This window comes from Trifolium pratense, linkage group LG4, assembly GCF_020283565.1.
Source record: "Trifolium pratense cultivar HEN17-A07 linkage group LG4, ARS_RC_1.1, whole genome shotgun sequence".
NCBI lineage: Eukaryota > Viridiplantae > Streptophyta > Magnoliopsida > Fabales > Fabaceae > Trifolium > Trifolium pratense.
This window is the reverse complement of record NC_060062.1, coordinates 17318744-17336807: the sequence shown is the minus strand read 5'-3', so window position 1 is coordinate 17336807 and position 18064 is coordinate 17318744. Positions and strand designations below refer to the sequence as shown.

The window sequence follows — 18064 nt, the reverse complement described above, 5'->3', positions numbered from 1 at the left end:
TACTTAACTAGTGCTCTAGAGACAGTGTTTAACATTTTTCTCTAAAAAATTCATTTTGGATAGCTTATAACTCATGGTTACGTTTAGCTTACACAAACGCTTAAATTTATGTATCATACTCCAGAATAATTTACATGTCATCTATTGTGGAAATCTAGAAGAGTAAAACTATTTTCAATGGTAATATCGGGAATGGATTCTCTCAAGTGTAATTTATACTTGGGAGAATAAAGTGTGATTTGTTACCATTGATCAAGAGAGAGAAACATATAAAAGCTTGAGAAAATGAATTTAGATGATGTTAGATTGCACTTTATTCTCTCAAGTGTAAATCACACTTGAGAGAATCCATTCCCGGTAATAGCTAACCCAATGAGCATTGGTTGCACATAATATTTCTATTGGGGAATGAATTGTCTGAAGTGTAAAGTTTATGTGATTGAATCCTAGTCATTGATCTACCATTTTTTTTAATTAGTCAAACATGATTAAAAGTGAGGATCAACAATAGACACTCTCTATTGATAAACCCACCGAAGAGCATATGTTCTCCTTTATTGGAGAGAAAATGCAAATGATACTTACTTATGAAGAAGATATGTTACATTAAGCGCACTCTTTTCATGAGTCCACCATTTTTTTAATGTTGAAATATAATAATTTAGAATTATTGATATGAAATATTTAGAATTGGAGAAATCAAATATTTATTATGTATTATTATTAAAAATTTATAAATAAATAAATAATGTGTATACTTAAAAATTCAAATATTATCTTATGTTCTAACTATTCTTATTTTAAATGTGGAAAATTAGAAAGTGGGACACATTTGGTCAAGTATCTTATGGGAGGCATGTGAATGTTGGACATGTTGAACGTGGTGTGGTTTCTACTAAAGTTGAAGTTGATTCAACTTTTCAGTATGATTGTGGGGTTGTGATGCTTCACTTATGGTGAGTCAACAAAATTTAATACTCCAATTTATAAGTTGAAGTTTCTCCTAAAGTTTCGTGCATGTTTGGTTTTAATTCTGGAGCGGTCAGAATTAATTATAGATGTGTATAATTGATTCTGACTTGTTTGGTTTTTTAAAAGTAGAATTGATTTTATCTTCAGAATTGATTCTATTTAAGCTAGAAATCTTAGCTTCTGATTCTATAATTGAATTTTACACTCAAATTCTTTGTTCAACTCACTTTTGTATGAATATATCCAAACATAAATCAATTCTGTCAAATTTAATTCTATTAAAATCAATTTTGTCAAATTCAATTCTGTCAAAATCAATTATGTCCACCGCAAAACCAAACAGATACAAAGTTATTTTCTTCATCTTCACATATTTTTGTGTGAGGTTCTTCTCCAATAAAATTTTAATCGGAGAGTTTCAACTTTCAAGTGTACATCGACACGACACCTTCCATAATGTATTAATAATAGAAAGTATTAATAATAGAAATTAAGTGTAACAAAGAAAAAAGGGATGGACATGAGAGAAATGTTATGGAAGAGAAATCCCTCCCCATATTCAGGGATGACAATTTCACCCGTATTTAGAGGGTACCCGCAAAAATTACTCACAAATGATAGGATAAAAACCCGCATTTTGGGTATGGGCATGAGTATAGTAATTACCCGCAAAAATGAACGGGTACGGGTGCGGGTACGAGTACCTTAGTACCCACCCCGTCCTATACCCACATAATATTTATTTATTTATTTATTTTATTTATATTATTAAATAATAATATATGTAAATCAATTTAAAACAATACAACACTATTAAACTATTACATATTTTTAATAAAAATATTTTTTATAACAAAATTATACAAAAATAATGTGAATATTTAACACAAATATGAACTTTAACATAAGGTCGGTAATAATTTTGTTTATAATTTTCATTGGTCAATATTAAAATTTTTGAAATTTTTTAATTATGTTAAAATGATATGATATTTTATAATTGATCAATTTAATTTTAGTAAAAATGCGGGTAACGGGTAAGGGTATGTGTACTTAGGTACCCACAGGGTATGGGGATGGGGGTGAAAGTTGTTACCCACGCGGGTATGGGGATAGATACAAATATTTTTTAAATCCGTGGGTATGGGGTTGGGTACTATAGTACCCTACCCATACCCTACTCATTGTCATCCCTACCCATATTTTTATAATGTGAATTCTTCGATACATTTATTTAAATATGTATCGGTGTGGACAATTGTGATAGATTCACAACAACTTAAGTTTCTCCTAAATTTAATACTCCAATTTTTAAGTTGAAGTTTACCCTCTTTAAATATAAAAATCATCTGAGTTTTTTCCTTACATTTTTATAAATTTTTTTTTGTCATGCAGTCTAATAACTATAAATTCCACTTTAAAAGGGAATATATGAAGCGACTCGTATTTAAATCTCAACTCCTGCATATATAATGTGATATCCTTACTCACATAAAGTTTCTATAAAAGCGTCTTTATATTAATTTGTTTATAAACATATACATCTAATTAATTAACATTTTTTTATATAATATATAATAAATACACTAATATAAATAATTTTTTTTAAAGGATAAATTTGTAAAATTCATATAATTATCAATAAACTTAATAAACATCTGAATTCATTTTTTATGGGTTTCCTCAGCATCTCTTACTTTATGCTTAGATGAAATTCTTGTGTTGGAGTTGGAGATTTTTTGGATGTTGATGGATTTCTGATACATGATTTAAGGTTTGTTAGTTTTTATTTTTTTTATTGTTCATGTCTTCTATAGTTTGGTATGGTTATTGGTTTTAGCATTAGATTATAAACCTTGCGAATCTTTAGGTTATTCAATAGTCACCAAACATTAGTTGCCCTTTTAGGATTTTTGATGTAGATGTTTTATTCCTCTTTGAATAACTTAAGCAATAAAAAAGTATAATTAGGAATTGAGAGCCATCTACCTAAATAAATTTAATATTTGAATAATGTTGTAAATCTGGTAAAAAAAAAAATCAATCTATAGGGGATTGCAAGTAAAATCATTAAGTCTTATTGCATGTTCAAATAACGATTACACTTGCGAACTGATTTTTAACGCACAAATCTTTATGAGATGATATCGATCTTATACGATTTTTAATACTTGCAACGATCTTGTAATCTTCTTGTGATCCCATCAACTATTAGTGTTGGGAGGCAAAGTTGTAAGACTTGGTGTGCTTCCTTCTGCACACTCTATCGATGTCAAAATTGCAATCTACGTACTTTTTAGTACTCCGTTGTTTTTGTTTTCGATATCTTAGTCGTTGGATTAATTCGTTTTCAATTAATAAGATTTCTAGTAAAGAGAAAATGACAAAAAAAAATTAGCAAGATTTAGAATATCCATATGTTAACATTTCTTGGATTTGTCACATGATGAATGCTAATTAAGAATATGTGCTGATTGAATAAAATAGTTTGGAATCATCATTCAAAGGTACATTGACACATGATGGAGTTTAATATATAAAACATGAATTTGTCAAAATCATAAAATGATATGACATTATGTAAAGGGTAAACAAGTTCTTTTACATTAAGAGAGTGCATCAAAATGAATCTCTAAACAAAATTTGATTTACACTAGACAATGTGCCATGATTAAACATTGAAATAACCCTCAAAATATAAAAGATCTTAAAAATAACACAAATAATGTTTTTTTTAAACAAGAGAATCCTTGCTTAATTTCTCATGGCTCTCTTTTTCTTTATTGTCCATGTTTTTGCCATTCAAAAGTGGTGAATCATCTTTATCTTTAACCTGAAAATATAATCAAAGATAAATAAATAACAAAATTCTTATTAACATGCGAAACAATGAGAGAAAAATGGCGAAGAAAATTATACCTGAGACGATAAAGGAGGATCAACTGATTGTTTCTTTTTGTTCTCTTGAGTGCAGAAATAAGAATACAATCCCATTCCAAAAACTGCTACTAATATTCCAATGATATTCCTTTCAGTGAAAGGGTCATGGAGCAATGTGTAACCAAATCCTAGAACAAGACATGTCTTGAGATGGCCTAACACTTGATATGTTACAGGAGATGTTTTTCCTATAACTAGGAAGGTGCTGAAGTTCACAGAAACAGCTATCACACAGGACATGATGATGAAAGTCTGAAAAAATAATGAGTCATATAGTCAAATTCTATATTCTAAGCTAATATAAACTAGAATTTTGGTTGAACCGAATTCCACCCTACAAAACAGGATTTTAAGGTGCGGAATGTTACTGTTTATAAACTCATTTAGGCATTATCTCTATTTAGAGTATGACCCAAGTTGTCTGATAGTGAATGCCCCAATAGATAGGCTCGAAATAAAAATTTAAGATCGATTGGGCCACCTGCTATCAGGCCACTCGAGTCACGCTCCAAATGTCAAGTTCTGGACGTGACGAGAATGAGTATGACACGAAAAATGATTTTATAAATGGGAGGTACTTTACAAACTAATTTTGTACGGCAGAGTTAAGTCCAACTCAAATTTTAGGAATAAGAAATGGTGAGAGAATTGATGATTTAATATTACTTACCAAGACTATAGAAGAATATTTGTATGCAAAGACATTTTGCTTGGTTAGCATCTGATCCACAAAAGGGCCTGAAACAAAAAGAATTGCTGCTTGGAATGGAGCAGATTGGTAGAGAAGTTGTGTTGAAGTCACATTAAGCTTCTTCTGTATTGTGTTGGTAAGCTGAATTTTTCAATAAGTTAAGAATCAACAACCTCTTCATTTTTAAGCCTATTTTGTTAAACAACTTAATCAAGTACTTATAACATACGCGCTTATCATATAAGGGATTACATATAAATTATTTTTATAACAAAATATAAAATAAATAGTCAAACTATTTTCATAAGTTATTCTGAAGAGCTTATGAAAATAAGTTTTTGAAGAGTTTTTTTTTTTTTTTTGAAGAGGCTTATGAAAATAAGTTAAAAATAGTTTATGGACATGTAAAGGATACAATTTGGCCAACACATGTTGTAATGATAGCTAGAAGTGAAAGAATGGTTCCAACAAAATTGAGCTGAAGATCTGTGATAGAGGCAATGCCAACTCCAATAAGTAAGAAGAATAGAGATAGTTTTATGTTCCGGCTGCACATGGTAGCAAAATAATTCAAAGTCATGATCATGTTTAATTTCAATATTAGTATAGATTTTCATAAATAATTTGTTACCTGAATTGCTTCTTTAGGAAAATAGTTTCTAGCATAACTGTGAATGGTATGATTGCAAGTTTTGTCATCTACAAAATAAGCATTAAAATCAGTATATCTAATGAGTACTTCAATTTCAATGAATTATGTATGCATACTATATTTTAAAAATCCGACGTAGATCGAACCAGTAAGACCTTTAGGTCATGATTTAGTTGGTTTAGTCTGTTGAACCAACTATGCGGTCAAACTGGTTCAACCCTCTGACTCAGGTCGTGTCAGCATTATAACCGGAAGTAAAACAATTGACCAACTGATTGATTCTCGGTTCAATCGGTTTAACCAACCGAGTTCAATTTGATTTTCAAAACATTGATACAATCATTTAGAATACCAATGGAATTGAAGTAAACCTGATAGAATCCAATGGAATTGAAGCCAAGACTCAAGTTGAGAAATCCAATGGAGACACCATTTAGAATACCAAAAAGCATGACTGTCTTCATGTCAACAGGTTTGGCCTCAAATAGATTGAAACGTAGAGCCACATGTAGGGTGCAAAAAGTAACCATCAAATGCCAACTTGTAAGTGTTGTAGCTGTTCCAAATTAATGTAACAAAAAAAGTTAAATAAATTCATTTTTTATCATCATGAAGAGTATATAATATCATATGATTCATATCATATTGTAACATTTAAAGGGTGACAAATACTCCTTCTGTCCCAAAATATAAACAAAAGTTGGTCAACAAAAGTGAATGTATTTGATCTAAATTTTGAACCAAATACATCAAGTTTGTTTGACTCATTTTTACTTATATTTTGGGACGAATAAAGTATAATAATTACCAAATGGGAAGCCAAGATTGCTCATTAAGGCTTTGTTGCATATGACAATGGAGACAGATGAAGCAACAGATAGAAATAGTGCACCAATAACCCCCAATTGAACTTTTGACATCTCTCCCATCTTTGCCACCAATATATTTTTCAAGATTCTTCTATAAACATAAATATAAGTAATTAATACATAATATGCAAAGAGTACTAATCACTTTTTATGAACACCCAAAAAATATTGAAACTAAAGAAATATCATTAAATGATACACAAAGTTGATCATAAATTCATGGTTTGGAAATACATTTATTTGATAATTTGGTTAATCCAAAGTTAGGTATGGTTGCTACCAAAATGAAATTAATGAAATAATACCTACCGAATGTAGTCTTAATTATATAGAACAAATTTTATATTCAAAGTATATGTATGTTAGGAGACCTCTAAAAGTGTGTGAGTGTTGTAAATCTCGGGATATCAAGTTCGATTCATACTAATAAAAAAAATGTGTCCCGGAAGAGAATTGTCATCACCAGATAAAAGAACGAAGAACTAACTCGTTATCATTAGAACACATACCTTAATTTGAAGAAAGGAAAACTAAAACTCCAAAAGAAATCACACTTCAAATTCTTAGCATGTACAAGAGAGATAGAGATAGAGAGAGATGAGTACTAGTGAATGAAATTTTTGGTGTGCCTTTTTATTTTTGATATATAAGAAGCTCAATTCATAGAGTTTATGTTTGTTGGTTTGGTTGAGTTATGGTCATGTGTGGCCACTAGCCGGTGGTTCAAATTAACCAAACCCAAGTTAACGGCCATTTGAAGCAAAAAGAATAATAAGAACATAATATATTAACATAAGATATAGACATTAAGCTATCATGGTTAATTTTGAAAGGCTAAAGTATGCATTAAAAAAAATATATAGATGAGATGTTAAAATCATGAGAGTGATATAGTCCAATTAGATGCATCATAATTCTACTAAGAATTTTCTACCAAACACTTTTTGTAACATGTAGCTTTCAAAAACTGTATAGTAATTGAGTCTTAACTCACAAGTTTGGAAGGTGAGAATGAAACTAACATTATTTTTTAAACAAGGTGTCTCCCACTTCAAGCAAGACTACTCAACCCAATTCAACATAAACTTCAATCCTACTCCTAATTCTTGAATAAGACTTAAAAAAATAATTGTTTTGTTCAAGCCACTACTTATTTTTGTTTATCTTTGCCAAAAATATAATACAGAAATTTAGAAAATAGCTAAGAAAATATATATACTTAAAAATATACCTGTGGATATTGTGGTACGTAGCTCACGTTGAAATTAAAGGCTTAAGACAAATGATGCATAGTTCATTCATAGGTTTCTTTTATATTGTTTTATTTCAGATATATAATAACTGGAATAGCATAGTTCATAGGTCATATTAGCTTTTTAATTTGATAAAATTAAATAGTATAGAGTGTCATTGACTATATTTTGAATATGTGCTATTTATTAGTTGTATTAACCAAAAAAAAACTTTGACTTTTAAAAATTATAGTATTAAAAGTCTTTTTTTTTTTTTTTTTTGAAAACTTGGTATCCGGTCTTAGGACCGACTAATCCAAGGGGACCAATTCCACCGTCCACTTGCGGGGGGCCCCATTTAAAGCCAGAGTTTTTTTTTTTTGCTCTGTATGGACTTAGCCCACCGAAATTGACTCCAGTGGGAATCGAACCTGAGTTTTTTTTTTTTTATATTAAAAGTCTTATAATAGTTAATTGTTGATCCAATTTAGTAAAAAAAAATGTCTATGTAATTGTTAGTAAAAAATCATTGAATATATTTAAATTTTTTATTCAATGAAAACTAGTAGACATAAAATTGCAACTACCAATTTAAGATAAATAGAACATTGCTTATATATAAAAAAAAGAAGAAGATGATAAATAGAACATTATTAGTCAAATGTAATTTAATTGACATTTTTAGTTGAATAAAATCATTTTTAGTCAATAAAATCGCTGAATATATTTTAATTGACATTTGAATAATAATTTCCTATATATCTAAAATTGGTAAGTTGCAATTTTATATTACTTTAATTATGTGTAATAAGTTTTATATTTTTCCAAAGAAGTTTTAAATAATGATGTAATTTCTTATATAATATTTTATCCAATATTTAATGTAATTTTTCCGTCTAATGTTTATGTAATTTGCTTTTATGTTATAATATATGTATTTAATTGTAATTTTTCTTTTTGATGTAATTTTGCATTATATAAAACATTCGTTCATACCACCTCTAGTCCTAATTATAAGAAAATATTCACTTTTTAGATACATCAAATTTTCAATGTATCTAAAAAGTGAATCATTTCTTATAATTAGAATCGGATGGAGTATTAAGTAAAATATACTTCACATTCTGGACTCTGACCAGTTTGAGATTTTAATATCAGCCCAATCCTTTTGAAGAGGCCCATCATCATTCATTACAAAGAAGAAGAAAAAAAAACATACTGCATTAAAAGTTATGTTTTAATTAAGATGTTTTCTCTTCCGACCGGTCATTCTTTTATACTCATCAATATTCTAATTTTATCCTTGCAGAAAAATTCGGTTCGCAAAAAACCAAATTTTTTCTAGTGCAAATTAAGAGTAAATTTCGGTTTCTAGAAACAGCATTTTTTTTCAAGGCAAAAAAAAAAATCGGTTCCTAGAAACCGAATTTTTTGCAAGTGCAAAATTTTAAATTCAAGGGGTATAAAAGAAACACGGGGTCGGAAGAGAAAACATCTTTAATTAATGGTCTCTCTAGTTTTACTCACTTACGAAATTGGTCCCCCCCGCCCCCCCTTTTTTTTTAACAAAAATCAAATTAACTCATTTCATTCATAACAATATATTTAATACAAGATGACATATGATCATGACAATGAGAACTAGCATATGCCAATGAAGCATTTGCTAACGAATGAGCCACATTGTTTACTTGTCGCCGAACATAACTTATCTTAAAGTTTGGAAGAAAAAAAAAAGTGAAGCTTTACAAGAATTTAAAATAGCTCATAATTCTGAATTGATACCATTATTGTTGGAAATGTCGTCAACTACTTGCTTACAATCAAGTTCTATGAACACTTCCGCTAAACCTCAGTTACCAAGCCAAAGTATCAACTCTTCGAGCCCCCTTGCTTCCGCTTCTTGAGGTTGTGCTAAGCCATGAAACCATGTTGTCTCCGCTGCTATAAAATGACCATTTTTCATCTCTTAGACACATAAAAATACTATATCTTTAGACAATTAAAAATACTATATCTTTTTTTTTCTTTCTAGATTACTATGTTATGTGAAATTTTGGATTCAAATCAGAGTCACTATATTTCTTGTTTATTTGAGTATGTGTGATTATTAGACGAAATTGGATCATCTCCGGTGAAGCAGCACTACTTTTGTTATTATGTGAGCGTAGGAAGAGATAAATAAAAAATAAAAAATGAAGAGATGATGATCCACATCTCTTAGACACATACCGACGCCATAACATCCTTAATGCTAGAGCTATCGAAATGGGCACCCGGCCTATTTTGGGCCGACTCGGTCGGACTTCATCAGATCGGGTTAAAAAACCCGAATAAAAAATGGACCGTCAAAATTAGTGCCCGAGCCCGATCTAGTACGGGTTGTCGGGCTTTCGGGCCGGCCCGGTTTATTTTTTTATTTTTTATTTTACTTTTAGTACTAAAACTCAACATTATAAATATGATCAATTATTCTCGCGCGTCCTATTTTTAGTCATCCGCTACGTATATTATTCATTTATATTATATATAATTTTTTTTTCTTCTTTTGTTCACCTGTTCACTCCAAAATTTAACCGCTCCACTTCTCCATCAGGTCACCGTTATAATAATTCTCGCGCGCCGTATTTTTACTCATCCGCTATCTACAAGTTTCTTGCACGCCCTATTTTTACTCATCTGTTGCCTACGAGTTTCTCGCGCCCTTTTTTTTACTCATCCGCTACTTAAGAGTTTCTCGCGCATCGTATTTTTACTCATCTGCTACCTACGACTTTCTCGCGCACCCTATTTTTACTCATCCGCTACTTACGAGTTTCTCGTGCGCCCTATTTTTACTCATTCGCTACGTACGAGCTTCTCGCGCATCTTATTTTTACTCATCCGCTACCTACGAGTTTCTCAGGTGCCCTATTTTTACTCATCCGACACTTAAGTAGTAAAAATGAGAAATTTGAGGAAAAAACACCGTCCGCTACTTAAGTAGCGGATGATATTTGAGAAACTCGTAGGGAGCAAAAGAAACTCTTATAATACAAACTTAGTTCAAATCATCCAAAAAAAATTATTTATATTTAATTTTTTTTATTTTTTTTAATTATAATTTATTCGGACTTGCGGGCCGCCTGTGGCCCATTCGGGCTAGTCCATTTTTTAATCAGGCTTTATTGGGCCGGGCTAAAAAGCCCGGAAACAATTTGGGCTAGAATTTTCAAGGCTTAAGCCCGGAAAAAAATCGGGCTTGACGGGTCAACCCATTAGGGCTAGCCCGTTTTGACAGCTCTACTTAATGCAGTCAGATTATGTTCATAACAGTGTTGTCCTCTCATTTTAAAATCATTCTGTTTTGATCCTCCGTCAAAATTTTTACTTAAAAATGATGTAATATATATATTTTTTTTTGTCAAGAAATGATGTAATATATTTTAAATTAAATGATATATGACCTGATGATGTGGGCGAAAAAACGCACGAAAAAAATGAAAATGTATGCGTCTCTATACCATTCATTCTTGGCAAAATTGTTCATCAAATGTTTCAAATCAAACTTCTCTTTCATTTTACTAAGACATGATCAATGTTTTATAATCTTTTCATAACTTGGAGGCCAATGTTGAACCATTGAAAAATTTCGAGGTCCTTTATTTTTTACAAGCTAAAGAGTGTGGGCCGCGATAGGAAACCTCACTAGGTTGGATCGATACATTGGACAACCACACAAGTGACTTTTATACCACATTTTCACCCAAAATCGTAAGACATTAAATTTATGGATCATCTCACTTATAAAGTATTCAGCCTCAACTCTTCCAACCAATGTGAGAATTAACTCACACTCGATAGACCTCAACATCTCTCCTCAAGTGTAAGTCTCTCTTGTCCACGATCTTTCGCCACTCACTTATTGCTCCCCCATCAACCGGGTTCTCATACCACTGTTGGACTGTGAGGGGGAGCCTCATTGAGTTGAATCGGCACATTGGACATTGAACAATCACACAAGTGACTTTGACACCACAATTTCGCACAAAACCATAACATTAGGTTTATGTCTCATTCTCATATCATTTATAAAGTGTTCAACCTTAACTCTTCCAACCAATGTAGAACTTAAGTTACACTTGATAGATCTTAACACTTCAAATGATCCGACAAAAACAAGTACTATTCCGAAAACAAGGATTGTTAATTCGTGATTATAGTTTTTGCCATTTGATTGTTTTGATGTTTTACAAGTTTATTTATCATTATTTGCTAAATGGTTATTTCCGTTACCAAACAAGGGATTATGTGAATGAATTTTTCATAGGTATTCAACAATATGAAGTAGTTCAATTATTTCCAGTAATTATCAAAACTATGTTCTTTCATAATCTCATTTATGTAGTAATCTGTTGGTTGCAATATTAGCTTACATTCATTATCTGCAATATGTTTTCTATATGTGTAGATTAGTAACCATGAGAACACCATAACGGATTTAGATCTCCAATAACTGCCACACGTAGTAGACAATCACAGCCATACAAAACATATCAGACGGTTCTGATCTATATAATTAATTTAATTAGTTTTATATAAATTTTAAACCAAATTTCAATGATCATAATTTTAGACATTGCACAATGTATGATATCATATCATATCATGTCATGTATTAATTCATAATGAAGAATAAATAGGCACGCCGGGTAAGGTAGCACCAGCATCAGCAATAAAAATATTTCCAGTGACATATTCAGAAGAATCATGAATTAAGTAGCGAACAATTGCTGTTAATCCTGGATTTGAAGTGCCAAATGTTCTCAATGGTACTGTTTTTTCAGCCACATTGTTTAACCAATCTTTCTTCATCAAATTTTCAGTAATTTCAGATTTGAATAGTCCTGGTGATATTGAATTCACTCTTATTTTGTATGCTCCCAATTCCAATGCCATCACCTGTCAATTATCATTAGAAAAAGCCCAAACGATATCAATAAGTATTTCTTTTAAACTATTACTTAAATTCTGACACATTTTATTTTTAAAGAAATTGGTAACGGTGTCTCCGAGACCCTCTTTAAATATTTCATCTATACCTATATATAAAAAGATACAAAAGTTTTGGTGTCGACTTTTTATAATACCAACAATACCAACAACACATAAGGGCATAAGACACATTTTTTTTAACAACAAAAATCTTTTATTAACAAATTCATCATAACACAAACATAAGTTAGACACATGCGTCGCGGAACGCCCCTGTCTGACCCACTAGTTTGAATAAATCATTTATTCAAAAAAGTTAGATATTTTAATTGTGACTAACTATCAAATGAGCATAATAATAATATAAAATTAGAGCACAAAGACCCTAGAAAATTCAGTATTTTTTTAACATTAATAGCATGTGTATCGATCAATGTCAGTGTTTCAACTCTACACTAAACAACAATATAATTTTTTATAGTTTTTTTAAAATATAATAGTAATTATTTTGTGTTTGATTACAATAATTAAAATATTTTTTTAAAAAAAAATCAAATTAGATTTTGAAGCCCTATCTTCTCTTTTTAACTAGACAGGTAGGTAAACCTGGGTTTAGAGCCACATCGATTCGGGATGTCGGAACACCAATCGAATCCTAAACTGACTTCGGAACAGGTTCGAGAGCTTCTCGATCGAAAGCCTTTCCTATCTAATGTCAGCTGATCCTTCAGCATCTGCATTGTAAAAGTTCATTTTCTCAAGAAGCTATTTAAAACAGCTTCTCATTTGAAATGGTTTTTAATTTATTTTTTGAAATTTTCCTTATTTTTATAAATTCAAGCACATTAAAAGAATTTAAAGCAAGACGTTCAAATTTAAGCTTTGAAATCTAACATAATCACAACTTATTTTTGTCATTTTTATCCATGTAATGATAATTTAGTGGTAAGAGTTTCACTTTTTAATATCAGGATAGAGATGAAAGTTCAGACTCAAGATAGTTAAATGGTTATTAATTTCACTTTCTTAATAATTTATTTTATTTCTCAATTTTTATAAAACAACTAAAATAATTTGTACTTTAACTATGATATTAATACATGTTGCAACTTCTTGATTCGAGCAAAGTCTTTTATTGTTACAGTATAAGAGAACATTAAGGAATCAAAGAAATAAAATATTAGAGATAAAAGGAAAGAGACAAAGACTAAATTTAAAATAAGTTGACTAGTAGTTTATAAAATTGATTAATTTTTTATTAGAAGACTAATTAATTACCTTTGTTAGCATATTGACACCTGCCTTTGAACATGCATATGCAGTAGCACCAGGCAATTGGCCTCTCTCTAAGCCAGCAATTGAAGATATATTGATAATTGATCCTTTTCTCTTTGCATCACACATGAGTTTGCATACATATTTTGACACTAACCATGTACCGGTTATGTTTGTTTTAAATACTTTGTTCCATTCTTCTTCAGACAATTCCAAGGGTGAACTCACATTTCCTACACAACATAGCAATTAATTAATTAACCAAAAGACCATGAGAATTTATTAATCAATTTTTTTTCACCACAAGCATTCGGCTCACTGCCGCCTAATTTGGTTCGGAAGTCGGTGTTGATATTAAATAATTCTAACCTCCTTTCGATCACAATTGTGAGGGATCAAACCGTGATTTTCTCTGCCAAATCCAACACCAATCACCACCGAACTAATTAAGCATGTGGTCATTAGTAGGATTCAAATCAGTATCACTAATTTCTTTATGTGTTTATTTGAGTATGTGCGTGTTGGGTTTCAAGTGTGATTGTTTAAGTCCCACATCGACTATGTGTGGGAAGAATGTTGGAATTTATAAGAGAGGTGACTCATTAACCTAACACCTTAAGGCTTTTGGTTGGGATGTGGCGTCTCACTCTCTTGTGTGGTCCTGGAGCATTGACCCATTGTTTCTCCCGAGCTCCCCCGGACTCCCCAACAGTGGTATCAGAGCCTAGGTTCGGTTTTGCGTGGGAGCAGGAGGGGATCCTGGTTTGGATCAACTATAGTATGTGGGGGAACACACACTTGGGAGAGAATGTTGGATTTATAAGAGAGGTGACTCATTAACCTAACACCTTAAGGTTTTGGGTTGGGATGTGGCGTCTCCTTCTCTTCTGTGGTCCTGGAGCATTGACCCATTGTTTCTCCTGAGCTCCCCCGAACTCCCCAATAGTGCGACTATTAGTTGAAATTGGATCACCTCATGTGGGGCAGAAGAGTGCATGAAAGAAAGTGTTGAAGATGATCCACATCCAAGGCTCAACAAGGCTCAAGTCAAAGAAGTACACATTTGGAAATAAGATAGATGTTGACGTTTAAGACTAAATTTTCAACTTCTTCACGTTTAAGACTCGAATTTTCAACTAATTAAGCATGTTGACGTTTAAGAGGCTCAAGTTCTTATGAGCATAAAGCACATCTTTTTTGTGTGTGTCACACGTTTTCCCTTGTTATTCACGTTTGAAGGTTGCACTTTACAAATATCTCACCCAATATTCCTTCACACACAATAAATGAGAGACATCATCATTAACTCTTCTTTTTGTTTTTGTACTACTTTCATCATAAATGGAGTATACAGTACTTATAAACGGAAAAAATAAAAGAAAAAAAAAATGGAGTCACTTTTTTATTCACCTTGAAGACAACAATATTTTTTGTACCAAAGAAAAAAACAAAATTTAATACACAAACTAATATTTAAATATAAATTGAGGTAGTTTAAGTATCTGGATTAGTATATTTTTAGTAGCAGTTAAGTGACTTTAACATCATTAACCTTTCGTGACGGTTTTAATCTATTATGATTATGAAACGAAAAATCAACATCAGCGTTATTATGATTATGACTTTAACACCATTAACCTTTTGTGACGGTTTCCAAATGCAAACAAAATTTCTAAAACAAGCACTAAAATATCTTAATTGAATTTGAAATTATTACCTCTAACACCAGCGTTATTGATCAACGCATCAATACATCCAAAAGCCTCCCACGCCTTCTGCACATACTTCTCAATGGCGGAGCCATCAGCGGCAACATCAAGTTCCACCGCAACAGCACGGAGGCTTTGTTTCTCCGGTGACAATAACCGTCCATTGATTTCATCACAGAGAGATTGAAGACGATCAACTCGACGAGCTGCGACAATGACACGACAGCCTGCTCGAGCGAGATCAAGAGATAAATCACGGCCGATTCCGGCAGAAGCGCCGGTTACGAGAACGACTTTTCCGGTGAGACTGTGCCATGGCTCTAATTGGCGGTTAGAAAGGTGCTGATGTTGCATTGTGTTTGTTGTATTGAAATGAAGTGAATGTGTGAAATGATGGATGTGTTTTTAAAATGGGGTTTGGGTATTATTGAAATGGAAATGGGAAATTTCGGAGAATGAAAAGTTTAGAAAAAATGGTTGGGTGACAACTACCATGAAATTGTTGGGGAAGAATTAGTTGACAGAAAAAAAATAAATAGACGTTAAGTCAATGACTTATACCTTCATTAACATTGACGGATCACAACTCTCTCTAGCCTATAAAAACAAAAATACTACTACTACTACCTCCTCTCCTTAATATAAAATGAGTTTAAAGATGATAAACGGTCGGCCTAATAAAAATTTATACAAATATCTAAAGAGAAACAACAAATTGCATAAACAATTGTTCAGTCAGTCAATCGTAGAAATATAAGAGAGATTCAAAACAATTGCATAAACATGTATCGGTGTTGCTCGAAGAGATTGGAAAGAAAATGAACGGCTGCTTTGTGTTTCGGCAGATAACAATATTGTGGCTATTTATATAATTAGGGTTAAAGTAAGAGGTACTATTGGGCTTATTTGGTTTTATGGTATGTTGTTGGGCCATGTGAAAAAAAAAATGTATTACTTTTTTATTGTGCTTATTCATATTTATTTTATGCATCTAATTATTAGCATGAATTATGATGTTTTTATATTTTATGTCTATTATCAATTTATGTATAAGTATTTTTCATAAAAAAAAAATTATGTATAAGTATTTTGTTAGTTTGTTAATTTATGTCTAAGTATTTGTTATTTTGTGACTGGTAATTTGTTTATTTGCTATGAAATACGAAAAGATGTGAACGGTTCAATATAAACGGTTCTATAATGGTTGAACCGGTCCGACCGGTTGACCCTTGAACAGGTAACCACACCGGTTCGACCTTCAGTCCAGTTCTTAAAACATTGGTATTTATTGTAAAATTAGAAAAAGAAACGGAATATCCAGGGGTATATGATTGGTAAAGTAATAATTAATGTTATTGAAAATTCAAAAAGGGTCTTATGTAAGGGGTCGACAATAAAATTTCTCAAAAGAGTCTTATAATTAGGGAGGGAGGAATAATATAGTATTGTATCACATACATTTCCAACAAATTTATTATGTGTATGTATAATATCATGAGAATCAAGATGACACAGTGATGATACACCGTAATTTTCAAAAGCTTACATTCTATATTTTTTTTTTTACAAAAGCAAAATCAAGCAATATCATTAATAATCCACCGTAATTTTCAAAAGCTTACATTCTATATATTTTTTTTTTACAAAAGCAAAATCAAGCAATATCATTAATAATCCTGTTTGTGGTACGGAAAATGCTATTTAGTAAGAATTTTTGTATGTAAGAAAGTATAATCACACCCTCTCTCTCTCTCTCTCTCTCTCTCTCTCTCTCTCTCTCTCCTATGTGTGGTTATTCAATTTTTGATTGGTCAAATTCTCTATTTTTGTGAATTCTTCTCTTTCTTGTATAAATATTTCTTACTAAATAGCAATGTTTTTGTGGTACATATCGGAATTTCATTACAATTTTGGAGAATGGTAATAGATGTAGTCACCCCTACTAAAGTGTGAGCCATTACACAGACTTTCCTCCTTAATAACTCTACCGACGGGTTGTGAAAAAAAGATAAAACACTCCTATAATTTGACATATAACAAGTCCATATTCAAATTTTGTGTCATCTTGGATATATTTGAATCCAACTTGAATATCATCTTAGTTGGCTTAAGCTCGGCTTTGTGATGAATATCATATTATATGAAAACGAAAACGGGTGAAATTGTGAGATATAAAGCGAGACTAGTTGCTCAAGGATTTTCGCAAATACCCGGTATCGATTTTGACGAGACATATTCACCAGTAGTTGATGCAACTACTTTTAGGTACTTAATTAGCCTTATAGCACACAAAGGGCTAAATATGCACATGATGGATATTGTTACAACATATTTGTATGGCTCACTTGATAGTGACATTCATATGAAACTCTCTGAAGGATTTCATTTTCCTAATGCCAATAATTTAAAGTCTCGAGAAGATACTCCATCAAATTGAATAAGTCTCTCTATGGACTAAAACAGTCTGGACGCATGTGGTATAACCGTCTCAGTGAATATTTGCTAAGAGAGGGTTATAAAAATGACTCCATTTGTCCATGTATTTTTATAAAAGGATCAGGAACTAATTTTGCTATAATTGCTGTCTATGTTGATGACATAAATATTATTGGAACTCCTGAAGAGCTTTCAAAAGCCATAACTTGCTTAAAGAAAGAGTTTGAGATGAAAGACTTGGGAAAAGACAAAATTTTGTCTTGGATTACAAATTGAGCATATGAAGAATGGAATTTTTGTGCATCAAGAAGCTT

The 18064-nt window shown here is 31.4% G+C and overlaps 2 protein-coding genes across 2 annotated transcripts; both read right to left on the bottom strand.

The window, feature by feature from the left end:
• Positions 1 to 3500: 3500 nt before the first annotated feature.
• LOC123919941 (UDP-xylose transporter 1) lies at positions 3501 to 6980 on the bottom strand. The gene is made up of 8 exons (XM_045971996.1): positions 6634 to 6980; positions 6064 to 6215; positions 5627 to 5811; positions 5235 to 5302; positions 5019 to 5151; positions 4583 to 4744; positions 3892 to 4164; positions 3501 to 3805 (listed from the first exon to the last, which is right to left on the bottom strand). The coding sequence occupies exons 2-8, from the start codon at positions 6182 to 6184 to the stop codon at positions 3707 to 3709; spliced, it is 1041 nt and encodes a 346-aa protein (XP_045827952.1). The 5' UTR covers positions 6185 to 6215; positions 6634 to 6980; the 3' UTR covers positions 3501 to 3706.
• Positions 6981 to 11704: 4724 nt separating this feature from the next.
• Positions 11705 to 15979, bottom strand: LOC123919940 (3-oxoacyl-[acyl-carrier-protein] reductase FabG-like). The gene is made up of 3 exons (XM_045971994.1): positions 15323 to 15979; positions 13609 to 13838; positions 11705 to 12297 (listed from the first exon to the last, which is right to left on the bottom strand). Exons 1-3 carry the CDS (start codon positions 15666 to 15668, stop codon positions 12019 to 12021), a joined length of 855 nt encoding a protein of 284 aa, XP_045827950.1. The 5' UTR covers positions 15669 to 15979; the 3' UTR covers positions 11705 to 12018.
• Positions 15980 to 18064: the final 2085 nt, after the last annotated feature.